Raw genomic sequence first — 27,548 nt, forward strand, 5'->3', positions numbered from 1 at the left:
AGCCAGTATATACATTCTTTTCTCAGCCTGCTGATCAAGTTTACCTCCCTTGCCTTGTTTCCCAAGAAAAGAAGCTATACCCATGTGAAGCCAGGGCTCCATCCATACAAGTGACTAACCTACTGTAAATGATACACAGGGATTAACGCTGCCGGGCATTCAAAGAGAATGAACTATACATGCAGCACAACATGAGTATTTCATCCCTCATACCCATTGGTGGGTTTTATATAACAGGTAAGTGGGGTTGCATTTCAGTCAGATAAACCCCCAGGTACAGAATGACTAATGTGACTGCAGCACCGCACTGGCTCTGCTCATACAGAAAACTATGCAGCAGTGGGAAATAAAGGACTTCTGTAGCAAGCAAATTCACTTCTATAGTACCCACAGAAGTATTTTAATAACAAATTCTACAAGTCTTCTATTTATTCACAAATACAATAAAGCTTCAACCCCAAGAAAATCTGAGAAATAGTGGCATAATCTTTACATTTGAGGTTTTGGATATAATGGATTGTGTAAATCTAACCGTATACAGTGTTTGAGATTTAGGTGTAAGAGAATCTAGTCCTGGCTAGCTTGAAAGCTCATGCCACTACCACCACACGTTCTCCTAAGGATCTGTTACAGCCCACAGAGGGATACTCACAATGATCATCTGGTCTTTGCAGTCTTTGCTTAGTTCTTTTGTTTTCTTTCTGGTTTTCCGGGAGGTATGAACCATTTTTGCAGGTGGGCTGAATCCCAAGGGAGATGCCAGATCATCTAAGAAAGGCTGTGCCCTGAAAGTAGTTTCACACTTCAATCTGAATGTGAGTGAAATGACTAATTCAGATGCAACACTGATCTGACTAGCTCCCTAGAACAGACTAGTAAAGGACCTCAAGAGGGGAACAGGAAGAAAAGCCTGTACCAAGAGACCCCAAATTAAAATGGATAGTAGGAAACTGCCATAGTGGCAGTGTTGGAATGCCACCAACCAAGATTAAGGGCTGCACCAAAAACAAGTCAATGCTTTAAGAAACACCGCTGTAGCTAGACCAGGGATGAGCAAAAGCCTCTCAGCAGGCCAAACCCAGCCCGCGCAGCAGTTCCAGGCCCCGTCTCCTAGCACGTTGTCTGGGAGTGGGAAACACACAAGCCCTTTTAACGGCTTCTATTGAAAAGGGCTTGAGCCTTCCCCACACCTGTTGGGCAACGCATTACCTGGTAGCCATGGGGAAGGCACGAGCCCTTTAAATAGAAGCAGTTAAAAGGGCTCTCAAGTTGCAGCTCCCTGGCAATGCGCAAGCAGTGAGGCCGGGAGCAGTGAGCCCTTCACATAGCAGGAATTGAAAGGACACTCAGCTCCCATCCCTCATTAATATGACAACTGGGAACCACCCGGGAGGTATGAGCCCTTTCAATTCTTGCTATTTAAAGACCCTTCTGCCCAAGGCTCCACCCCTTCTACCGAGACCCCACCCCTTTCAGGGCAGCCCACCACCATTCAGAAATTTTTGAAGGGGCCCACCCCAATCTAGACTGTAACCCTAAACCTGTGACTAAAACTGTTAAGGAAGGAAAAAAGCCTACATCTCACATGATCTCAAGCACACGCCATAACTGCAGATATGAGCTAAGCTGCCAGGATTCCTACTCCTTGTTAGCACCATCATTCTCAGTGAATGTAAGACTGATATTGATCTAAGGCTACATCTACACTGCAGGCTTCTTGCACAATAAGTTTTTTGTGGAAGAGATCTTCCACAAAAATGTCTTGCACAAAAGCGCATCCACACTGCATGGATGCTCTCGCACAAGAAAGCTCTGATGGCTATTCACAGAATAGCCACCAGAGCACCTGTGCTTTTCTCAATTGGCACTTTTTGCGCAAAAACCCCATTGCCCATCCACTCACACCTTTTTGCACAAGCACTCTTGCACAAAAAGGCGTATTCCTCATGGAAAGAGGAATAACTCTTGCACAAAAAGCCCTCTCTCCTTCTCATCTACTGTAAATTTACTTGCACACAAACACGCTTATAGTGTGGGTGCTCCGTGGGTTTTTGTGCAAAACCAGTGGTTTTTGCACAAAAACGCTGCAGTGTAAACCTAGCCCAAGTGTTCCAGTGCAGAGAAAAAGAGATAGTATGTGGAAGCCCCTGCTACTGCATACACTCAAACACAGGAACACCACTACCTCTCTCATTCCCATCTAAGAAAAGAGACACAAATTATGGAAAAGTAAGAGGCTGGGATTTGAGTCATGCAAAAAGTAGGGACTAAAAGTTATAATTATGTTAGGGCATCTGAAGTTAGTCTCTCAAGCCTATCCTTCATATGCCCTAGAGCAGTGTTTCTCAGCATTTTTTTTTATAAAGTACCCTATTTAAAAAAATTATAAGTACCCCCAGTACCTACAGTTTTCAGACACTCAATTTTTTTCTACTGTTGCAAGACATTTGTTTAAACGTCTTAATTGTAGCCAGGCGGGTGATGAAATTTTTGGGTATAAAAATGCTGTAGAACTTACAACAAAAACTCAGTTTTCTCTAAATTTCAGTTGTGTTCATGTACCCCCCCCCCCATCCCAGACTTCTCTCGAGTACCCCAAGGGTACTCATACCACTGGTTTAGAACACTGTCCTACAGAACCTCAGGCCACCTCTCCACATGAGTTCTGCTCCAGCAGTGAAGATTATCTGATATTCTGAAGTAATAGCTACCAGATTTAGACAAGAGAACTGGAGACATTTTAAGGAAAAGGCCCTCAATTCTGGAACTCAGTTCTTCATTCTGAGCCAATGGACGGTTTACTGACTTTTGAAAGAAATATTAAGGCTAAGAGGGAGTGGTTAGATTGAGGGAAATGCAGTGAAGGATTGTTCATGAGGCTGTTGATCCAGATGGAGTCTTTATATTACTTTTACAAAAAAATTATAGGCAACTTGTGCTTTGGAGAAGCACATATTAAAATTGTTAATAATTAGGTATTATATTTTTAGTGCTTTAGCTATATGCAAGTTGGCAGGATTACTTTAGGAACTATCACTTTAAATTTGCTAACTGTTGTGCAATAATCTTAATTTGAGATTAAGAAAGAAACACTGAACCGTTTTCTAGATTTAGATGCTAAGGAGTGGTCCCCAAAGCAGAAAGCTAGAGTGTAGTTCCAATTATATTTAAAAAAAAAAAAAAAAAGGGGGTCTGTTCCTCTATTCCCCAAGAGAGAATGTAGGAGGTAATAGCAAATCCAAGACCATTTTTCAGTTAATCACAAACACCAGAATTCTGGCATATTCCAGAATTCCATTTGCATCAATATGAAAGGTATTTGAAAAGCCCCACAAGGGAACAATGTAAATATGTAATCAGATCTCTCACACTCTTAAATGGTAGAGAATTATACATTTCTAGAATATTTTTTTTGGCTCATTCAGAACTAAAATAATGTTAAAGTGATACTATGTTCACAACAAATTCAATCAGTGTTTTGAGTACCAGCAATCTGCTCCAAAGGAAGATAATTAAATAAGACAGAGGGATTAGTGGTTTTGATTCTGCCTGGGAAAACAGAACATTTCCACTGTAAACATATGGCAATGGATTTGTCAATATGGCACAGACACATGAGCATATTCTACAAGAATTTACAGTGCTGTATTAATTTACAAGGCAGAAGGTGTTAATATTAGTACAGATAATTACATGTTAACACACAGATCTATCCTATAAAGTTATGCAATATAATGAAAGCCAATGCTAAAGGCCAGTGCCAAAATGATCTTTGAAAGACATGCTCTATTGGATACAGATAACAGCATACACAACACCCAACTGAGATCAAAGCTCCACTGCGCTAGGCTACATAGATTCTCGTAGGAGACAACCTCTGCTCAGAAGAGTTTATAAACTAAAATGACAAGATAGACAAAAGATAAAACATTATTCTCACTTTATAAATAGGGAAAATAAGGCAGACAAAAATAATTTGCCCAACATCAAACAAGTGTAGTAGATTCAGGAATTGAATCCACATCTCAGTCCAAAGAAGGTTTCACATTTCCGCTAAAAAATAAAGGCCCTACACTTTCATATCTTAATGATGACCATTTCTCAAACCCTCACATCTCACTGGTAAAGAGAAACTGTATTTTTGGAATTAATGGTCTCATTTTTTTAAATCTAATTTCTAAAAGGTTTTGCTCACACACCTCTCTTGTTTTTGGAGAGTGAGAGAGTAAGACACATACCTGGTTCTGTTAACAGAGGGTGTACTAAACATGGGATAGATAACGTCTGCTGAAGGAGAGCCTGGAAAGAGTCACACAACTTATTAGTATTAGATACAATGGCAATACAAAACATAGATATCTTGAAATGGGATTTAGGTCAACCAGCAGTTTCAAGTTATATACAAAGATGAAAAAAATTTGAACTCCCAGCACCTAAGAGCTTAAATTAGCATTAAAAAAAATTGTTGGTACTGCAACAAATTAAAGACCCATTTAATGTTTTATTACATGGAACTATTTTGATTCAAATAACTATTGACAGAAAATGCTGTGCTTTGTGCTATGAAAAAAATTGCTGCAAGCCAAGTATCAGGGCAAATAAGATGTCCAATGGAAACATCACCATGATACATGAAAAATATATTGGAACAAACTGTTACACCAATAGCTTAATATTCTTCTGCTGTTAATAAAATTATACCTACCACCCTTTATCGCAACCCACACTTTCCCTACTTGCTATATCATAGCTATAGCATACCCTCCCTGTATGCATGGCTTCACAAACTTATCATAAAGTGTGATGTCACAAATTCAGCTCTAGAACTCACAGCAAGAGGAGAAATTTCAGTCCATTTTTTTAGCAAGACTGGTGAGGAATACCAAACACCAAAAAAAATAAAGATTGTCGCACAAGGGCAGAAGACCTTCTTTAAAGACAGTCCAACAGCTATAATCACCATAGCATTTTGACCGGCTCTCAACTAAGGCTGCAGACCAAACTCATTCTTCCTCTCTAAACAACACCTAGGTTCTCAAACTTCATTGCACCATGATCCTGTTCTGACAAAAATTACTACACAACCCCGGGGGGGTGGGGAAGGAATGGAGAAATTGAAGACAAGGCAGCCCAAACCCTGCTACTCTGGGCACAAAGTCAAAGCTGCTAAAGAGCTTCTGCCCTAGGCAGCAGGCATGTATAATAGAGATGTAAGAAGTCATTTTAAAAACAGTGACCATGTAACTGCTAAAAATCCAATGGTTACATGTACTGCAGAGTGCACAGCCTGCCAGCTCCACTCTGGGGCAGAAGGCTTCACTGCGGGCTCTGCAGCTGAATCCCTGGGTGCCAGCATGTAATCTGCAGAAGAGGGACAGGACCAGTCCCACCACTGACGGGGCTGCTCTGGAAAGCTAGAGCAGCCCCTGCCTGCAGTGGGCCGTCTGGGGCTGAAGCAGCCCCCTGCCCAGGGCAGGGAACTGCTCCAGCCCCTAATGGTTAACCAGAACCTGTAAGTTTCACCTAGTAACTTTACATCCTTAACATCTAGTCCCCCTACAAAGGGCTGAAGCCCTTGGGCTTTGGCCCTGGGCCCTAGCAAATCTAACACCAGCCTTGGCAACCCCATAGTTTTAAGAACCCTGGGCCTAGACCAATACAGTAGCAATACTATTTACCTTTATTAGTCTCTGTTGGAGACTGATTGAAAGAAATATCCTCATGGTCATCCAACTCACAGTTTATGGAAGATTGTGTTTCATCCAAGTCCTGTTAAGAGAGAAACATTTTAAAAGCCCAAAGAAAACCTGTCCACTTGGCTTGGTTTATAGTTAGCTAGTTACACAATCTCATGCATCTTGAATGCTCAGGGGAAAGGCCAAACGTGGCCAAAGAATCTGAAATGCAACTAATAACTTTGATCCTCTTCAGTACCGAGACATGATTTGCAGAGGCTAGAGGTCCCACCATGTAATGTTCCAAGCTGAGCTGAACATTGCTGGATAATATTGTTGCTGGAACCTGCATCTTGGTATCAGAGAGACTGTTTTTGCAGGGGCCTTCCTATTAGCTATGGCCAGGTTTATAGCAAGTTGTTGATGTCCTTCACATGGCTTTCTACTACTTCTAGCTGCAGCTCTGTACAATTATTTCTTCATTTCAATCTTGTTGGTATTCTAGTCCTATTCTGGAGTCTACATTTCTGAAACTGGAAAGCTCTTTGGGAACTTTCTGCAAAGAATTAGCGAATGACCATGCTAAGTTGATTTTTACTAGGACTGTCAATTGACCTGTGTTAATGTCTGAAGCGCTGCTTTGGCGCCTTAAAGTGGCAGCACTTCATGGAGCCCAGGGTCAGCTGGGAACTCCAGCTGATCCCAGCCTCCATGCAGCACTGCCCTGTTGAAATGCCATCGTGGCATTTCAAAGGGGAGTTGCATGCGATTAATTGTGCAATTAGAATTTTTAATCGCTTGACAGCCCTAATTTTTACCTTAATGTCTGCCCAACTTCTGGTTGCTATGACAACTAGAACATATTCATCCTTCCCTGCCCATGACCAAAACCGTAATCCCATGAACAGCCACCAATTAAAAACCATGAGATCAAACAGCTGTTAGAGACTAGATCAAGGCACAAAGTTGGCTAACAATTTTGAGATCGGAAATGAATTTCACTAGATTTGCTTACACCAAGGTTACACAAGATGCAGCTCAGGGGTCAGATCCAGCCCACAGACTGCATCTGGCTGCTTTTTATTTATAGCCTGCTGCCTATGCTACCAAATTTCCAGGCAGAGACTCAGGATCCTATTTAAATGGCTCATGGTTGTGATGCTATCCTGGCAGGGGCTGGAGTAGCAACCCCTTAAAATAGCTGCAGCAACGAGGTAACAGCGGGGCGGGAGCCCTTTGTTGTGTTTTTAATTCAAAGCCTCCAGCCCCAGTCAACTGGCGAAGGAGGGGGGAGAGGCTAGTCTACAGCCCCGCCTCTTCCACACCAAGCCTTGCCCCTTCTAGCGGGTGGAGCCAGCCCATGACCATATACCAAAACTCATTAAGTGGCCCCCCTACAAAAATTATTGCCCATCCTTGCCATACACCCGAGGCTTCTGAAAATGCAGTTTATTACCTTAAGAGCCTGCAATCACAGCAGGCCCAAGTGCTTTAAAGTTATATTTTTCTTCTATATGTAGGATTGTTGACCTACCCAACATTTGTATTTTATTAAATTTCTGCTGTAAAACACATACTGGCAATCAAGTAAGGAATGTGATGGATACGCTAACAGTATAAGTGAACAAAGAAGGTATTAAATAGTTCTTTATTAAACCAACACAGAATTATAAAACACATTAGTCTAATAAAAGCTATTACTCACCTTGTCTATTGTTTCCCTTCAAGTACCAGTACAGCCATGAAAGTATCTCAATACTACTTATCCCTGCCTACAAACACCTTTTAGGTGCCAGAAAACGTCAGTAAAACATGACATTAAATACAATGAAGTAAGCCCCAAACCTGGTTCACATTAGGCATTTTATTGTTGTGCTCAGTCCATTGTCAATCTTACCTAGGACATCTATATGTTCAGTTAGAAACCAGACCCCACTTCCAGAACTAAACAATTCTCTAGAAACCCACAAAAGTGAGACTTAGCAGGAGCTAACTGCTCAGTGTTGAATTTTGAAGACTATTTTTAAATTTAAACTCTCCCCTCTCGCTGCCTCTTTCTGATAGAGGCAGCAGGGGGTGAAGGGGAGAAGAGCAACTAGTGTGTCTACTATCCAATAAGCTTGCGCTTACCGGATAATCGGTTACATCCCTAAGCTAGGGCAGGAGGGGACTGATCTGGGGCAGGGGATTGGGGTGCTGGATCTGGGAGAGTGCATGAGCTCAGGTGGGGTAGACAGTTTGGCTTATGTGGGGGAAGGGGGTTGGAGTGGAGGGACAGATTGTTGAGGGGAGGAGGGGTGGGAGTGTTAGAGGCAGGCTTTGGCCAGGAGACTTACTTGGGTGACTCCCAGCCAGCAGCACAGCACATTTCTTAGGCAGCTTCTCTACCTGCCTGCCCTACACCTGTACAGGCTGCAGGGGCCCTGTGTGTCTGTGAATAAGAGCTGAGAGGAAGGGGGGAGTGTTTTTGCGCACTACCTGCTCTTCAAACTGGCAGCTCCCACTGGCCAGAAACTGGCCAATGGGATTGTGATGTGGACAGGGACAGCCTTTCCCCATTCCCCAGCTCACAGCTGAGAAACACAAACAGCCGGGAGTCATTTTTATGTGCAACGTGCAAGGGCCAGGGCAAGCAAGGAGTCTGCCCGAGGTTCCCTGCTGCATCCACGTGCCAGATCCATTGGCTTGGCGGGTTGGATCCAGCACCTGCACCCTACTTTGCCCAGTCCTGGTATAATAGCTGAAGTTTTCAGTGGTTACAGTTAATGAATTACACACATTTTAACCCTATTTAACCCTACACCCCACTTCACGTACCCCCACACTCATCCCTACCATGAGTTCCTGAATCCCTATTCAGACACCCATTAGCCCATTTCCATGTGGTCCTGCACCCCTATTCCCATTCAGCCCCTGACCCAGTCTGTACCCCACCAGCTCTTCTGAATCCCATTCTAGTTGACCTCCCAGCAGCCCCATGGGTCCTGCTCTGTTTTCCACCATTCCCACAGCAATATCTTTTGTATCCTAACCTGGCCCCATGGAAAGGCTGGTGTGAGGTAAGCAGTCAGCAGCTACTGCCAAGGAGTCAGCTGCTCTCTGTTCTGGTGCCACAGCACCCCCTGGTGGATGAAAGGTACATATGCAGCACCTATGCAGCAAAAGATATTTTCTGCAGAGAAAAATATCTACAGGGAAGAGTGGTGCACTGAAGAGCCACCATCCACAGAAACAAAATTGTTATGTTTTGGATAGAGAGCAGCTCAGTAAATCTATTGTTACTGCTTCACTTAAGCATAATCTTGGGTTTATTTTCCACTCTGGACTGGGAAGCAGTAGAGCTGGCACTCAGACTGTACAGGGACAGGAGTTACATACAGCGTAATCTTTGCAGTCGAGATTGCCGTTAATTTGTAACATTTCTGTGTCACCACTCAGGCCTCATTGGCTATCTGCAAGGAGAACCCAGGAGAAGTCTCAAAATAAATCTAGAAATAGATCTGGTTTTGCTAAATTGTTTGTTTCACTTGCCTTGACACTGAGACGAGCAAAAAAACCATCCCACCTAGAGTAATTTAGCAAGGGTCTTCCGCTGGAGACTTGAGTCTGGTCTTTTAGGGTCAGGTAGCGTACAGTACTTATAAAGTGTTCCCTGCAGATCCAGGGAATTGATATTGCACACCTCTAGGGACAATCTCAACACACAGTTGGAAGGGACATTGAATAATTACATTTTATATCACGCTTCTCAAAATGCTTTTTTAAAAGTGAAATTAATATTTTTTACACGGAATACTTATTAAAAAACTTAATTACCAGCCTCATTAGGACATGAAAAGGATAAACAGAGTGCGATAAAAACTGACTGCAACAACAAATATATTTGTGCCCTTAAGGCTAATATTTATGAATGCAACCCGAACGTTCCCCACCTCCAGAGTCCCTCCATCCGTCATTTTTTTTTTTTTAAGGCATTACAATTTCAGGTCTTGCATACCTTGAAGATTCTACAGCGGCTGACGATCTAGTTAAACAACACAGGAGTTGGGAGACAAAGTTAAGCAATTAAAGAGGGTAAGAAAATTTTAATCTAGCAGTTTAAATTAGGGATATTAAATATTGGTTAACCGCATGAAATCTTATCAGTTACTCGGCCACTCTATAGTCCCCGAGGGCGGGGCCAGAAGCTACTGTATCAGAGGGATGTCAGGCAGGAGGTGGTCTGCAGCAGCACAGGGTGGCAGCAGCCCTTGTCTAAGGGGGTCTGACCTTCCAGACCCAGCACAAGCCAGAACTGAGCTGGGCTGCCTTCCTGCTGGGCTCCTAATACACTTTAAATGCAGAGCTGCAGTAGGGGTAGGTCTCGGACCCAGCATGAGCCTGGACTATGGTGGGCTGCTGGCCAGCCTGCTAAAAAATTTACTGGCAAGGGAGTGGGGGAAGGATATGAGTGTATTCTATAGCATTAACCTATAAGCTTTTGCTTATCAATTAATCAACTACACCAGTGGTCCCCAACACGGTGCCCGCAGATGCCATGGCACCCGCCAGGGGGCCCCCCCACAAGTGCCGGAGGGCCCCTGGGGCTCCCGGCAGCCCCGAAAGGTTGGGGACTACTGAACTACACTATTGCATCCCTAGTTTAAATCTGCATTTTTTTACTAGTAACTATGCAATTCTTACACCTAGTACACTTAGGAGAAAGTATGGCTTTGTTAGGAATATGAAGTGTGGCCTCTCTTATTTAGCTGGAGGACTTGTTGAGGCTCACATATGTAGCCTGAGCATACTCCTTGTCTGTCATGCATTAATTGAAGGCTCAATGTTGAATTTTTAACATTTATAAGGTTTTAAAGCAGATATTTGTGCTGCATTAATAAAAACAAAGGGGTACGAATCCAGTTTTGCAAACTCTTTTTTTGAGTAAGTCTTCCTCTCAGCTAACCTAAAAGCAACATAGCAATGGTGACCAATGGAGGGAAGAAAACAGCAGTGAAGAGATGAGAATTCAATTCTCAAGATTTCTCTGTACATAGGTCAAAACACGTATTTAAAGTATTAGTTTCAGTGCTGCCCTACTCCACATTCTGCATCCACCATGCTCAGGAATTCAAAGTCTCACTTACAGTTTTCTAATTTCATGTAACCTCAGGAAGTATCAGAAGTAAATCTAAGGAATATCTTTCTTTGAAAGAGCTCTAACACGTCTTACTTAATGCACCATACACTTCCTTCATGCCTTAGAATTACTAGAAATAGCACTGCAACTATGTCCTTGCTGAACAAAGCAAGCACACGTCTTTTATATACAGAAATATCTTAAGTGACACTCTCAGTGCTACTTACCAAGTTCCTTGTATCAATTTCCTTCGGATTTGAGGAACCAGAGTGATTGAATGGAATACATTCTATTTTCTGCAATGAGACCTTCAATTCATGATCAACCTCCTTCTCTTGATTTATGCGATTAGCCAATTTCTCCCTATCTTCATATTCCTTCTTCTGGGACACATTTGCATGTTCTGATACCTCACTGATCTTGGTAACTTTGTTTTTACCATCTGAGTAAAGTGCCCTATCTCCTGATGGCCTCAGCAGGTCAGCCTCTGCTACAGAACTAGAGAGAAGCTGGGGGGATTTAACACCCCAAGACAACTTTTTAGGACCAGAGTGGGATTTCTTCCCAGTGGAAAAGAATGCTGCTCCCATCTGGAGCTTCAGCAGAGGTTTCACTTTCATGCTTAGCACTCTGAAAGGAGCCTCTATTTTCTTTTCAGTTGAGCAAACAACGTTCTCCTTTTCCACAACAGGTACGACAGGAGCTACATCTACCTTGGCTTTCTTGACACATCTTGGTAAAGTCTTGACATACCTAGAATCAATCGGACGTTTGGATGTTTTTGAGCTTGCATTCCTGATAAGGTTCATATTTCCCTGTACTTTCTCCGTCCTATTGGCACTAGGGAGGTCTCCATCGTTGTCCCTGTAATTAAGAGGGCGGCTTTCGTTTACCAGTTTCCTCTCCAGTGGGGTAAGATACCGCTTTTCCTTGCGGTAGAAGGATGCAGCAGGCACAATTGGCCTGTATGGGGAACCAGTCTTTGGAGACACTTTTCCCAAGAACTTCCCACATGCTGCCATTGGGATGCTGGCTATCTGAAGTGGGGAATTGTCAAGCTTCCTTGGCATAGAGGACTTCAGAGGTGACACTTGGTTTTCTTTATCCTCATTGCTAGATCCAGGTGAACATTTTGTTTTAGAAATAAAGGTGCGATTTGTAGATGTCTTGACTGGAGACAGACCCACACTGATGTCCATCATCAGTTTTTTTGCTGGAGTCCCAAGTGCCAAAAACATGCTACAAAAACAAAATAAATAAAATCAACATATTTCCCTCTTCTACAGATTGGAGAAGCCTTCAGGCATGATCATGGCTCTGTTTAGTGAAACTTTAGTGTGACTTGGGTTCTCTGATTATATACCAAGAGAGGAAACTATCTAGGGCTTTTTTGTGTCTCACTCATTGTAGTTCTCGAGCACCTTTATAAAGAGCTGTATACCACCTTCATGTACAATTTCTGTAAATCTCACTGGGAGCTGAAAATATGGCTAGCGAGTAGTATTCAAGGGTTCCCCCCGCCCCCCTTCCCCCAACAACCGGGACAAAATAGATCTTTTTGCATGCCTGTATTAAAAAAAGGCTTTCTATGAACTTGAAAGTTAGGCTGACACAGCAATATCAGAAATGTGAGGAAAAAAATCACATCCAAGTGACAGTTATCCTGACCTAATTCCCAGTGTAAACAGACATGTTGACAGAAGAAAGCTTTTGTTAATGTAACTACCATTTTTGGGGAGGTGGTATTGCCAAACCTGTGGAAAAAACCCTTCTGTCAACTGCCTCTGTGGTACGTAGCTATGCTGTTAAAGCATCCATAGTGTAGACAAGTCCTGAGCATGTGGGCAAGACTCATCAGCCAGACACCCAGAAAGTTCTCTATAGTAACTCCTATCATCCCTCCATTGACCTATTTCCCACTGATAATGAATGGTCAATTAGTTACCAAGATCATGTTATCTCATCAAACCATCCCCTTCATAAACCCGTCTAGTTTAATCTTGAAATCAGATAGATCTTTTGCCCCCACTACTTCCCTTGGAAGGCCGTTCCAGAACCTCACTCCTCTAATGGTTAGAAACCTTTGTCTAATCTCAAGTCTAAACTTCCTACTAGCCAGCTTATATCCATTTGTTCTTGTGCCCACATTGGGATTAAACTTAAATAATTCCTCTCCCTCCCTGGTATTTATCCCTCTAATATATTTAAAAAGTGCAATCATGTCCCCCCTCAGCCTTCTTTTGGTTAAAGTAAACAAGCCAAGCTCCTTGAGTCTCCTTTCATAAGACAGGTTTTCCATTCCTCGGATCATCCTAGTGGCCCTTCTTTGTACCTGTTCCAGTTTGAATTCATCCTTCTTAAACACGGGAGACCAGAACTGCACACAGTATTCCAAATGGGGTCTCACCAATGCCTTGTATAATGGCACTAACACTTCCTTATCCCTACTGGAAATACCTCGCCTAATACATCCCAAGATCGTATTAGCCTTTTTCACAGCCATGTCACAATGGCAGCTCATAGTCATTCTATAATCAACCAGGACTCCGAGGTCCTTCTCCTTCTCTGTTACTTCCAACTGATGTGTCCCCAGCTTATAACTAAAATTCTTGTTATTAATCCCTAAATGCATAACCTTACACTTCTCACTATTAAATTTCATCCTATTGCTATCACTCCAATTTACAAGATCATCCAGATCTTCCTGTATGATATCCCGATCCTTTTCTGAATTGGCAATAGCTCCCAGATTTTATTAGAACACTTCCACTTTTGGTGCCAAGATCAGCAATAAAAAGATTAAATAAAATTGGCCCCAAAACTGATTCCTGAGGAACTCCGCTAGTAACCTTCCTCCAACCTGACAGTTCACCTTTCAATATGACCCGCTGTAGTCTCCCCTTTAACCAGTTGCTTATCCACCTCTCAACTTTCATATTAATCCCTATCTTTTCCAATTTAACCAATAATTCCCCATGTGGTACTGTAGCAAATGCCTTACTAAAGTTGAGGTAGATTAGATCCACTGCATTTCCTTTATCTAAAAAAATCTGTTACTTTCTCAAAAAAGGAGATCAGGTTGGTTTGGCATGATCTACCTTTTGTAAAACCATGTTGTAATTTGTCCCAATTGCCATTAGCCTCAATGTCTCTAACTACTTTCTCCTTCAAAATTTTTTCCAGGATCTTACATACTACAGATGTCAAACTAACAGGCCTGTAGAATCATAGAATCATAGAATAATAGGACTGGAAGGGACCTCGAGAGGTCATCGAGTCCAGCCCCCCGCCCTCAAGGCAGGACCAAGCTCCGTCTACACCATCCCTGACAGATGTCTATCTAACAGATGTAGTTACCCTATAGTTACTATAGATCACAGTGTACTATTTTTCCTGGTTTTGCATTCTGTTGCACAGCAATGAGAAAAAACATGATTACGTCAGAGCAAGTTTACTATCTGAAACTACTTTTAAAGCTTTTATTTTTAAGTTCACTAAAATTCCAGCACCCACTGTCCTTTTAAACACTTAGGCCCTCATGCAGGCATGAAAGTCCAGCCCCACAGAACTCAGAGCAGGACTAGGAGCCTAGTGTCAAAATGTAAAACCAAACAAAATATACACCATTTACAAAAGAAAACTTTTCCTGTGGGATGACAGAGCAACAATCATGTCACTCTGCGTCCTACAGCTCCTCCCTGCTGCTAACCCAGCAGGGATCAGCAACCCATGACTCCAGAGCAGCCACAGCACTGTAAGTAAACTGCTGCTGGTGGGCTTTTGGGGGGGGGGGGGAGGGGGGAGAATTGTGGGGCCACAGAGGCTGGAAGTAAACCCACTGTAGGGGGAGCTAAAAGAGCTTCAGCAGTGCAGGGGGGGGAGGGGGTTGCGGCAAGGCCTATAGTCAAGGGCAGGAAGGGCCACTGGAGAGGCCCACTGTGCGGTGGCAGGGCCCCGGACTGGGGGACACTCCAGCCCCCGAACCAGGCTGGGAAGTACCCTGACCCCTGAGTTGGGGCCGGGACTGGATGTGCCTGTGGCAGCTGCCACATGGCAGGCTGCCTGAGTTTAAGTTTCCCGGGGACAGTGGCATAGGGATGAGGGGGCCCGCCGGAAGCAAGGCCTGTGGTAGGAGGGAGGGGGCCCCGCTGCAAAGGCCCTCTGCGGTGGGGGGAATAAGGGCTGGATTGGGGGTCACTCTGGCCCCTGAACTGGGGTTGGATATCCCTCTGGCAGCTGCCATGGGGCGGTGGCTGCCTGAGTTAAACTTGAACCTTGCAGCTCCTCCCCTGCTTCGGGATGGGGCAGGGGGGCTTAGGAGCCATGGGGGCTGGGTCGGGGGGGGGGGGGGGTCACACTGGACACACAGCCTCCCACCTCATGGCTGGAGGGAGAAGGCTGGGTGCCCGGCTCCCTTCCCTCTCCATCCGAGCTGGCTCAGTCCAGCTCAACCCCCAGCCCCGCACAGATCCCGCAGAGAGGAGGAAGGGGGGCACCTGGCCATAAAGTGGGAGACTGTGTCAGCTGGGCAGGAGACCCCAGGTTCTGGGGAAATGCTGCAAGGGAACCAGGGTCAGCTGGAGACTCCCTACCTGCCCCTTTGAAACATGCGGAGGTTCGTACCTCTTCACCCCTCTTTGCTGCACCTCTCTCAGAGGCGGTGGGGGAGAAAATCGACTTGTAAACGGACTATCTGATAAGCAAATGCTTATCGGATAGTCAACTAGTCCTTAATATCCCTAGTGTAAACCAGTGTGTTACCCCATCTAACCCAGACTTGAAGACTCTGTTTGCTTCATATTTTTATCATAATTTTATGTCTATATATTCATATTCACATTACAGTGTTTAACTCTATGCATCTGACAAAGTGGGTCTTTGCCCACAAAATCTTATGCTCCAATATATCGGTTAGTCTAAAGTGCCCCAGGACTTCTCGTAAATCTGTGTGGTCAATTAGATCAGCAATGCGCAACCCATGGGTTGTGACTCACAAGGGGTCGTGGCTGTCTTCCTGGGATGGGAGGGGAAGGTCGCGGCACCGGGTCAGCCACCATTTTGTTTTCACGGCTCGGCACCTGACGTACGTGCGAAGGGGGCAGTGACGGGAGCAGACCAGCGTTTTAAATTAAAGGGGTCACAACAAAATGTTCCCAGTGCCTTTTTTTCTTTCCTCCTCAAAACTTTTCCCCATTTTTTTTTCTGCTCAACCAAAATTTTCCCGGCCCTGGGGATCACAAATTAAAAAAAGGTTGAGCACCACTGAATTAGCTGTAGAATCTTTTACAGCTTAGGGTTGCTTTCTACCTTAAAAAACCTGCCAACCTGCTCAGAACACTATAAAGTACTATGCACTAGTAAAGAATGAAAAAGCCACTTGAGTTATTGCATCTTATGACTTCCCCCCACATTTTAGCGTAAAAGCCTTGAGGAAGTTAAAACATCTCTTCTAGTCTCAGTACATGAAGTAAATGTTAAAGAATTTTCAGTGTAACAAATAGCAAAGACAAAATTATGAATAGTTAAACACACCTATCAGAGCTAGTAGAACTCCGATTCCTTTTTCTTGGAGTAACAGCTGCCATCTCAAAAAAGTGCCTGAAAATTAGAAAACATTTCAAGATATAACTTCATAAGTTACACACAAATATAACTATTATAAATGATATAATATTCACTCTTTAAAATAGCCTTAAAATGTATACCAATCTAGAAAAGCCACTTTCCACTGGTTTCTAAAGCAAGCTCTTTTTATTTTTAAAGAAACATTTAAAGGATGGTGACTGTTGCTAAACCTGACATGTTTGTCTAACATGCTCTTAAAAGTCTCCAGTGATTCTACAACCTCCCTAGGCAATTTATTCCAGTGCTTAACTATCCTGATAGTTAGGAAGTTTTTCCTGATGTCCAACCTAAACCTCCATTATAAGACTACATTAAAGATAGAAACTTGGAGAAATAGTATAAATAGAGTCAAAGTATTTAAGAGCAATGTCTAAATAGTGGTTCCCAAATTTGGCTTTAAGTCATAACGTAGACCAAGTTACCATGATGCTAGAGAAATCTCATTACATTAGCTGTCCCTCATGAAACATAAGAACTAAAATCACAGGTTAGTAGCATATGCTTCAGAAGCAGGTACAAGAAACCCAATTAAGATGCAATTGTTGATTAATCTGCCAATAAAAAGATTTCTCCTGACCCACATTGATTCATTTGTACCTGGAATCATGAGTGTTTATAACCCATACAACAAGATTGCTATCCTAATGGGACTCTGGATATTTTCAAGCTATATATCCAATCCTTTCTTTAATCCTATTAAGATTTTGGCTTCAATCAGTGTGCCCAAAAGTTTGTTATGCATTGGGTATCAGTTTTAAAGTACACTGTTTTGCAATATATGTGCATTTGCTTATGCCTTATGGGTAAGATTAAACAAGTGTCCCATTTACTTTTTCAGAACCATTATTTTTGCTTCTCAGTCGTGTCCCCATTAATCTTCTCTCTAAAACGTTCTACTATTTCCACATGTAAACTGGCCAGGAATCTAGGGAGTGAAGAACTACCAAATGAGACTCTTGACTGGACCGGATCAAGGTCCCTTCCAGCTTTAGGAGGCAGGTGTCTCTCCCTATATTCCCAGAACTACACCTGGTCGGTTCAGGTGCCAGATAAAGGTTCTGGCAGGGGGGAGGCAGCAGGCCATTATGCTGCTGCTAGCAGCGTAGCTATGGGGAGGGCACTTTTTGGATACTGTTAAATCGTAGGCAGGGTCCCGATGCTGGAAGCCCATCCTGCTCCAAGCAGCTCCATCTCCCCTGCTCTTGATACTGTACACTGCGCTGCACAGCCCCGGGGGGGTCCGACTCGCTAGCCTCCTGTGGCTGACTGGCCAGCTGGCCGTGGCTAGTTCGCCGTGGCTAGTTCGCCAGAGTGGCTACTGCATCCGCAATGGCGGGGGTGGAAGGGAGGGTGGACACGGCCATGCGATGGCAGTGTAGTGCCAGGGTTATGGGGAGGTAGGAGAAGGGGATCCGCAGGGGAGGGGGAGGAGGAAGGGAAGGAGAAGGAGGAGGGGATCCGCACGGGGGGGGGGGGAGGAGAAGGAGGAGGGGATCCGGGGGGGGGGGGAAGGAGAAGGAGGAGGGGATCCGCACGGGGGGGGGGGGGGAAGGAGAAGGAGGAGGGGATCCGCACGGGGGGGGGGGAAGGGGAGGGGGGGGATCCGCACGGGGGGGGGGGAGGGGGGGCGGGGGGGGAAGGGGCGGGGGAGGAGGAGGGGGGATCCGCACGGGGGGGGGGGGGGAAGGAGGAGGAGGAGGAGGAGGAGGATCCGCACGGGGGGGGGAAGGGAAGGGGAGGGGGAGGGGGGATCCGCACGGGGGGGGGGAAGGGGGGGGGAGGAGGGGGGATCCGCACGGGGGGGGGAAGGGGGGAGGGGGAGGGGGGTCCGCACGGGGGGGGGGAAGGGGGGAGGAGGAGGAGGGGATCCGCACGGGGGGGGGGGAGGAGGAGGAGGGGGCAGGGGGGAGGAGGAGGAGGAGGGGATCCGCAGGGGGGGAGGGGAGGAGGAGGAGGAGGGGAGGGGGGGGGAGGGGAGGAGGGGGGATCCGCACCGGGGGGGGGGGGGGGGGAAGGGGAGGGAGGAGGAGGAGGGGATCCACACGGGGGGGGGGGGGAAGGGGAGGGGAGGAGGAGGAGGGGATCCGCACGCGGGGGGGGGAAGGGGGGAGGAGGAGGGGGGGTCCGCACGGGGAGGGGGGAAGGGGGGAGGAGGAGGAGGAGGGGATCCGCACCGGGGGGGGGGGGGGAGGGAAGGAGGAGGAGGGGATCCGCACGGGGGGGGGGGGAGGGGAGGAGGAGGAGGAGGATCCGCACGGGGGGGGGGGGGAGGGGAGGGGAGGGGGAGGAGGAGGAGGGGATCCGCACCGGGGGGGGGGGAAGGGGAGGGGGAGGAGGGGATCCGCACGGGGGGGGGGGGGGGAAGGGAAGGAGGAGGAGGGGATCCGCACGGGGGGGGGAAGGGAAGGGGAGGAGGAGGAGGGGATCCGCACGGGGGGGGAGGGGAGGGGGAGGAGGAGGGGATCCGCACCGGGGGGGGGGGAAGGGAAGGGGGAGGAGGAGGAGGGGGGTTCCGCACGGGGGGGGGAAGGGGAGGGGAGGAGGGGATCCGCACGGGGGGGGGAAGGAGGAGGAGGAGGAGGGGGGATCCGCACGGGGGGGGGGGAAGGAGGAGGGAGGAGGAGGGGGGATCCGCACGGGGGGGGGGGAGGAGGAGGAGGAGGAGGGGATCCGCACGGGGGGGGAAGGGGGAGGGGAGGAGGAGGAGGGGATCCGCACGGGGGAGGGAGGGGAGGGGGAGGGGGGAGGGGATCCGCACGCGGGGGGGGGAGGGGGGAGGGGATCTGAGGTGAAGCGATTGGGGGCGGGCGCAGCCGACAGCCCATTGGGACGGGGCAGCGACCAGCCCCAGGATCCTGAACTCCAGGGGCCCTGCTGCGGCCGGGGGGGGGGGGGGGCGGGGATCCCCCGGGTCCCAGGAAGCTCGCGGGGGGGGGGGGGGGGCGCAGCGACCCCTGAGGGGGCTGCCGGCCCCACCTTGCCCGCGGGGGGGGTGTTTCCCGCGCCCCGGAGAGCCGCCTGGGTCAGGGTCCGGCCCATCCCGGGAGGCCGCTCACCCGAGTCCAGCCGCAGCCCAACGGCGCCCGCCGCGCGCGATCCAGTCACCTCAGCCCGCGCCAACCGCCTCGCCTCGAATCCGCGCGCGCTTCCTCGCGGCCCTCTGCCCCGCCCCGCGCCCATTGGACACAGCGATCGTCATGCGCCAGCCCGCCACGACCATTGGCTGGAGCGTCGCGCCCGACTGCTTGAGGAGCGCCCGCCCCACTCTCTCCTTGCCAGCCAATCACAGCTCGGGAACTCAGCCGGCGCGCACGGCGGGCGTTGTGAACATCACCCGCCCCCTCAGCGGGGGGGGGGGGGGGGGGCGAAGACTACAACTCCCAGCATGCACTGCAGGGAAAATGCAGGCCAATGTAGCACTTTAAAGACTAACAAGATGGTTTATTAGGTGATGAGCTTTCGTGGGCCAGACCCACTTCCTCAGATCAAATAGTGGAAGAAAATTGTCACAACCATATATACCAAAGGGTACAAATTAAAAAAAAGTGAACAAATATGAAGAGGACAAATCACATTGCAGAACAGGAGGGGGATGCGGGGGGGGGGGGGAAGGAAGGTAAGTGTCTGTGAATTGATGATATTAGAGGTAGGGAGAGTGGGATGTTTGTGAGTTAATGGTATTAGAGGTGATAATTGGGGAAGCTATCTTGGTAATGGGTGAGAAAGTTCAAATGTTTGTTGAGTCCTTTTTGGAAAGTGTCGAATTTTAACATGAATGACAGTTCAGAGGATTCCCTTTCAAGTGCAGATGTAAAAGGTCTTTGTAGCAGAATGCAGGTGGTTAAGTCATTTAGAGAGTGTCCTTTCTGGTTAAAATGGCAAGAAACTGTTTTCTCTTTGTGATCTTGTCTGATATCTGTTTTGTGGGCATTAATCCTTTGGCGAAGTGTCTGAGATGTTTGTCCAATGTACATAGCAGACGGACACTTTCGGCACATGATAGCATAGATTATATTTCTGGATGCGCAGGAATATGTGTTCTTGATCTTATAACTCACTTGGTTAGGTCCAATAATGGTATCAGCAGAATATACATATTCATATACATATTCATTCTCCAATTATCACCTCTAATACCATTAACTCACAAACATCCCACTCTCCCTACCTCTAATATCATCAATTCACAGACACTTACCTTCCTTCTTCCCCCCCCCCCCCCGCATCCCCCTCCTGTTCTGCAATGTGATTTGTCCTTTTCATATTTGTTCTTTTTTTTTTTTAATTGTATCCTTTGGTATATATGGTTGTGACTATTTTCTTCCACTATTTGATCTGAGGAAGTGGGTCTGGCCCACGAAAGCTCATCATCTAATAAACCATCTTGTTAGTCTTTAAAGTGCTACATTGTCCTGCATTTTGCTTCAGCTACCCCAGACTAACACGGCTACATCTCTATCACTATTCTGCAGGGAAAAGGCAGAGTTCTACGGCGAAGGCCCGTCACAATGCTTGCTGGAATCTGTAGTACGTGTAGGCCACATCCTGAGAGTAGGGGAGCATTGTAAGCTGGGACATATAGTCAAAAAGGACTGCAGGGCCATGAGCAGGATAAAGTGTTGCATGCTGGGATTTGTAGTTGTTGCCGTAATGCATGCTGGTCTGGCTATGGGGCAGGGCCCGGGGAGCCAATTGCAGAAAATGATTTTTATGGGTAGTCTTAGTGTTCCCTCTATTTTTTCCAATCATGTGTGGAATAAATTTTGTTCTTTGCACTTAGACATGTACATATGTGCACCATATGATGGATAAGGTCAGACCAACATCCATCCAGCCCAGTATTCTGTCTGCCGACCGTAGCCAATACCAGATGCCTAGAGAGAGGGATCACAACAGGGAATCCTCACATGATCTCTCCCCCTTAGCACCCACCTCCAGAGAAACAGAGCCCAGTGACATCACCCATCCTTTCTAATAGCCATTGATGAACCTAACCTCCATTAATCTATCTACCTCCTTTCTGAACTCTGTTAAAATCCTGGCCTTCACCACATCCTCTGGCAAGGAGTTTCACAGGTTGACTGTGCATTGAGTGAAGAAAAAGTTCCTTTTGTTTATTTTAAACCTGCTGACTATTAATTTCATTTGGTGACCCCTAGTTCTGATATTGTGGGAATAAGAAAATTACTTTTCCTTATTCACTTTTTCCACACCAGTCATGATTTTTTCCCACTCCAGTAATGATTTTATAGACCTCTATCATATCCCCTTATTCTCCTCTTTTCTAAACTGAAAAGTCCAAGTCTTTTAATCTCTCTTCATATAGGACCCATTCCAAACCACTAATCATTTTGTTGTGCTTTTCTGAACCTTTTCTAATGCCAATATAGATTTTTCGAGATGAGGCGACCATATCTGTATGCATACCACAACTTCAACAAGCATCACCCATCCATCAATCTCTCTATACAATACTCACAGACAGCATCAGCTTCCTGGCCACAACAATTAGTTTCAACAATGGAACCCTACAGACATATGCAAGGACCCCACAGATCACTACATTTACTTGCACAGATCCAGTAACTATCACAAACACACCAAGAGATCTGTCATCTACAGCCAAGTCCTCAAATACCACAGAATATGCTCTGACAAGAAAGTCAGGGATTGCACAAAAAAATACTTACAACTGCATTCAACAATTATACTCCACCTTGCATAATGGAGCAAGACATCCAAATATCATGTGGGAATTTGCTTCAATACAGAAAAAAAAAAAGTTCAGTTACACACACCTGTTTGTCACCTACAACCCCACACTGAAACCCGGGGCTAAAGGGTATCATTAAACAATTATAAAGATAATCTGCAGACATGTTTCCATCACTACATGATAAATATCCCCCACAACAAACCTTTGGAGATCCATGTGTCCTCTACATGCCTATGTATATATGGTACAATGTTCCCCTAATTTTTTGCATCCATGTGTGGAATGAATTTTATTATGTGCATCAGTATGGAGGTGATGTGTGGATGGGGGGAGGGAGCTTAGGGCTAGGGTGAGGGCACTACAAGTTATGTAAAATCCCCGTTAATCAGTTAAACATTATGTTTAAGCAATTAAATGGCCAGGCGAGGGCTGCTCTGGCCAGCCTGAAGTGCTGTTTCCCACAGCGTGTTGCTTCAACCAGACCTGTAAGCATCAGCCAGTAACCAGTTAACCATTTACATCCCTAATTCAAGTAGTTATCACATGAGGTGCTGAATCAGCATACCTGGGTTATGCAGAGCATTGGCTTAACTCTGCTCCCATGAAGTTCTTCCATTGACTCAGGTAAAGCAAACATCAAATGCTTCTGGAAAGCCAACCCAGAAACTTTAATCCTTACTTCCTCAAATGCAGGCTTACTAACACACATGAGAGTAATGAAAACTTTGTTATGTCTCCCACACTGAAGCTGATTTAAATAAAAATAAATAAGCCACACAACAATACAATGATTGCTTTAAATCTTTAAAGATTTCTGTACAGAAGTTTATAACTGTACACCTGCTTCCTAAGGAAGCTACATTTTATCAACAGTTCTCTGTTAACTGCTTGCTTGATTGGGCATCCATACTTAAGATGACAGGATGTACTCGGGAACAGCGAAGAGCCAGCAGAGGGAGCCCACGCAAGTTCATCACCTATTAAACCATCTTGTTAGTCTTTTAAGTGCTACATAGTTTTTCCTTTTGTTTTAGCAAGATCAGACTAACACGACTATCTCTTTATTACTATTAATTTTCAGGGTAGTGCAAACCTGCCAATAAGTTTTTACTACAGAAGATCAATATTATTCACACTTCAGAATTTGGAAAGTTTTTTCCCCTTGTAATGTTGACAAACAGGAATAAAACTGCAGAAATTCTCAGTTTCTCTCCCCCTTGCCCTAAGTTTTTCACTGGCTAGTTTTAATATCAGACTGGTGTGCATTTGGGCCTCTGATGGTATATGGAATTGTGTTTGAATATTTAATAGAAATTGTTAGAGCAGAGTGCATGCCCAGCCATACTTAAGCTCATACTATTTGATGATTGCGTTTGTTATAGCTGAGAACTTGGCATTGAAACAGTCATTTCAATTACACATATTCTCTGAGCTGGTGAATATTGGCAATAGTCGTTCCAATTAAACTGCAGGTAGTGGTACAAACCCACGTACACGTTTTTTGCACTTCCAGTTTTTTCTAGTAGATAGCAGAAGTGATTGCCTTTGTAATTAGTGATCTTACATATGTTCTAATCTTTTAATCCACAGTAGCCCCAGGATCTTTCCCTGGAGCGTGATAGTCTTAACAGCCAAGTTTTACCTTGATTGCCTCCTATGAAACTAGTTGAAATGAATGCATTGCAGTCCCAAGTTGCTTTGTTTGAGAGGCGCTGCTCCCTGCGGAAGCAGCTCCGGGAATGGGGACGTGGGAGAGACATCTCCCCCACCTTAACTTGTCTGCCACCCACCACCACCTGTGTTCTCTCCTGGCCTCTGGGGCTGTGTGCCTGCAAGGCCTTTGGTAGCTAGCTGCAAGGATCTGCAGTTTGGAGGGAAGCCACACCCAGAGAGGGCATTAGATGCCCCAATAAAAACTATGTGGGTGAAACAATCACTATACTCCTGAACGAACTCCCACAGGAAAATGGTAAAACAGGCCTGCACAACATATGGCCCGAGGGCCGCATGCAGCCTGCAGGGTTCACTGTGTGGCCTGTGCCGACTACGGGCGGTGCAGCCCCATCCGATCCGCCAGCCAGGCGGAGGAGCAGAGCACGGTCGGGGAGGGGGAAGTGCGGCGATTCTCACCGCCAGACTGCCTGCGTGCAGCTCCGGCGCGAGGAGGCGGGGCGCGAGCCAGAGGGCGGGATGCCGGCAGACGCCAGGCGTGGTGGGTGTTTTTTTTTTTTTTTTTTTTTTTCCCTCGACAAACATTTTTAGCCCGCGTGTTCGGTATTTTTTGGGAGCACATCCCTACTTGCGGCCCGCTGCTGTTTTCTTTGGAGTAATATGGCCCTGGCCGCTTTCCGAGCTGTGCAGGCCTGTGACAAAAGACAAAAACTCTCGATAGCCTGTGGATGAACACTTTTCACATAAGTCACACCATATCTGATCTCTCAGCCCTCCTTGCTGCAAGCAGTGTCGCAGGGCTGTCCTTACCGAGACGCAAAACATGCAGCTGCTTAAGGCACCAGGAAATCTGAGGCACCAAATTGCCCCAAATTTCCCGGAGCCCTCTGCAGCTGGGTGCTGCAGCACATGAGGTCATGTGGCCAGCCCCATGTCCCAGCTAGGGCCCTTCACAAGCTGAGCCCGACCCCCGCTCACCAGGAGGGAGTGAGCAATAAGGAGGCTGGAGGACTCCAGACGAGTAGGGGGTGACCGGGCAGCTGGTGAGATGAAGCAGTTTCCCCTTCAAAGCTGGCCTTCCAAAGTGTGGCCACCTGCTACTGCTCTCCCTGAGACTCCAGGTGAGCCTCCCTGCCCAGATCCTGGCCCCCATGGCCACTCCCCCCACGGGTGCATGGGGTGCCAGCATCGGTAGGGACGGCCTGCAGCGTAGTGGTAGCCATGTCAGTCCCAGGACATGAAGGATACAAGGTGGGTGAGGTAACAACTTTTATTCTGCTGGTGGGAACTCGAAAGCCTGTCTCTCTCACCGACAGAAGTCAGTCCTATAAAAGTTATTGCCTCACCCACCTTGTCCCTTAGAGTCTGTGTTAACTACTTACGCTAAACCATTTGTTCCACCTCCTATGTAGCTGAAACAGGACATACCACACTAATACCAACCCTGGTACTTTCCCTTGCAACAAACCCCGCTGCCAGCTTTGTCCACATATTCACTCTGCTGACACCATTATTGGGCCTAACCAAGTGAGTTACAAGATCAAGAACACATATTCCTGCGCATCCAGAAATATAATCTATGCTATCATGTGCCGAAAGTGTCCGTCTGCTATGTACATTGGACAAACGTCTCAGACACTTCGCCAAAGAATCAACGCCCCCAAAACAGACATTAGACAGGATCACAAAGAAAAAACAGTTGCTTGTCATTTCAACCAGAAAGGACACAGTCTTAATGACCTGCTAACCTGCATCCTACTTCAGAAGACATTCAAATCTGCACTTGAAAGGGAATCCTCTGAACTGGCATTCATGCTAAAATTCGACACTCTCCGCACTGGACTTAACAAAGACCCCAACTATCTTACCCATTACAAAGATAGCTTCCCCAATTATCACCTCTAATTCTATTAACTCACAGACATTTCCCCTTCCCCACCTCTAATATCATTAACTCACTGGCATTCACCTTCCTTCCCCCCCTCCCCCCACATCCCCCTTCTGTTCTGTAATGTGATTTGTCCTTTTCATATGTGTTCATTTTTTTTAATTGTATCCTTTGGTATATATGGTTGTGACAATTTTCTTCCACTATTTGATCTGGGGAAGTGGGTCTGGCCCACGAAAGCTCATCACCTAATAAACAATCTTGTTAGTCTTTAAAGTGCTACATAGTCCTGTATTTTGTTTCAGCTACCCCAGACTAACACGGCTACATTTCTATCACTATTCTCCTATGTAGCTGTGACACTCTGAGCACCCCATTCTCAGCCGTGAAGAGCTCTGTGCAGCAGAGAAAACTTTCCCTTCACCGAAAGTTCTTGCCTCACATACTTTGTCTCTCAGGCATTAACTGTGCCAGGCAGATTTTTGTAAAAGGTCCCATATACATAAGACAATTTATTTAGCAGAGTTGTAACATTACATGGGGCCAACTGCAACGGTATTATCCTACAGACAGGCAGTGAACACAGGGCCAAGCATTTTTAATAGTCAGCTAGCTCTGCTCTCCGCCATGTATGAAAAATTGTGCATTGCTTTATATCAGGGCTACTCAACTTTGGAAGTCCAGGGGACCACAGTGATACTCACAGCACATGCCGAGGGCCGCAACTTAAGTGTGGTTGCATATACATGCAAATATGTATGCAAATATGTATGCAAATATGTATGCAAATAGCTTCTTTCACACTGACAGGCATGAACAGAAAGCACTACCCACAATGCCCCTGTGCTTCTGGCATCTCCTCCCTGGGGGCTAGAAATGCCGACACCCTGTACCCATCTGTTGCAGCCAGCCTGTCCGCTTGAGTCTTTCAGTGCTCACCCCACCTGGGAGATGCCTGGCCATTGTGGAGCATATTCCCAGTGGAGGCCACGTTCAAAGGTTCCCGCCCGTGGGCCACATGCTGAGCTGCACGTAAATCCAAACTGCCCCGTGGGCAGCAAACAAATGGGCCACGGGCCACATGTGGCCTACTGGTTGCGTGTTGAGTAGCCCTCCTTTATATGCTTGTTTCATTCCGCTGGAAAATCTCTGGGGCCGAGATGGGGATATGATAGAGGTCTATAAAATCATGAGTGGTGTGGAGAGGGCTGATAAAGAAAAGTTACTTATTAGTTCCCTAAATAGAAGAACTAGAGGACACCAAATGAAATTAATGGGTAGCAGGTTTAAAACTAATAAAAGAAAGTTCTTCTTCACACAGCGTGTAGTCAACCTGTGGAACTCCTTGCCAGAGGAGGCTGTGAAGGCTAGGACTATAATAGAGTTTAAAGAGAAGCTGGATAAATTCATGGAGGTTAGGTCCATAAAAGGCTATTAGCCAGGGGATAAAATGGTGTCCCTGGCCTCTGTTTGTCAGAGGCTGGAGAGGGATGGCAGGAGACAAATCGTTTGATCATTGTCTTCGGTCCACCCTCTCTGGGGCACCTGGTGCTGGCCACTGTCGGCAGACAGGATACTGGGCTAGATGGACCTTTGGTCTGACCCAGTACGGCCGTTCTTATGTTCTTATGTTCTTATTATGCATTCCTAGGTCCTGAAGGATAAAATTAATTTGTTGTCAGTATGACCTCTGTGTGACCTGGATGTTAAGCCTGGTCTTTGTAAAGAGGTACATGCTTGGACACAGGTATACAACCAGCAGGGGATCGGGGAACCTGGTATTAACCTGTTTACTGGTTTGAACCTGTTGTAAGGCCTGAGAAAGTGATGTGAAGGGGTAGGTAATGATTGGAG

General features: G+C 46.4%; 1 protein-coding gene across 2 annotated transcripts in view; it reads right to left on the reverse strand.

The window, feature by feature from the left end:
* Positions 1-19,596, reverse strand: part of ESCO2 (establishment of sister chromatid cohesion N-acetyltransferase 2) — a 31,878-nt gene extending 12,282 nt beyond the window's left edge. Inside the window, exons 1-6 of one of the 2 annotated variants that reach the window (XM_075925951.2) lie at positions 19,525-19,596; positions 16,327-16,392; positions 11,022-12,033; positions 5,679-5,769; positions 4,239-4,299; positions 653-785 (exon numbers count right to left, since the gene is read on the reverse strand). In XM_075925951.2, coding sequence (XP_075782066.2) covers positions 653-785; positions 4,239-4,299; positions 5,679-5,769; positions 11,022-12,033; positions 16,327-16,379 — 1,350 coding nt within the window. In that variant the 5' untranslated portion in view covers positions 16,380-16,392; positions 19,525-19,596. Of the gene's footprint in view, positions 1-652; positions 786-4,238; positions 4,300-5,678; positions 5,770-11,021; positions 12,034-16,326; positions 16,393-19,475 lie in introns of both variants that reach the window. The other variant, XM_075925950.2, reaches the window with a different exon arrangement.
* Positions 19,597-27,548: the final 7,952 nt, after the last annotated feature.

Source organism: Pelodiscus sinensis, chromosome 3 (genome assembly GCF_052426305.1).
Source record: "Pelodiscus sinensis isolate ZL-2025 chromosome 3, ASM5242630v1, whole genome shotgun sequence".
Taxonomy (NCBI): domain Eukaryota; kingdom Metazoa; phylum Chordata; order Testudines; family Trionychidae; genus Pelodiscus; species Pelodiscus sinensis.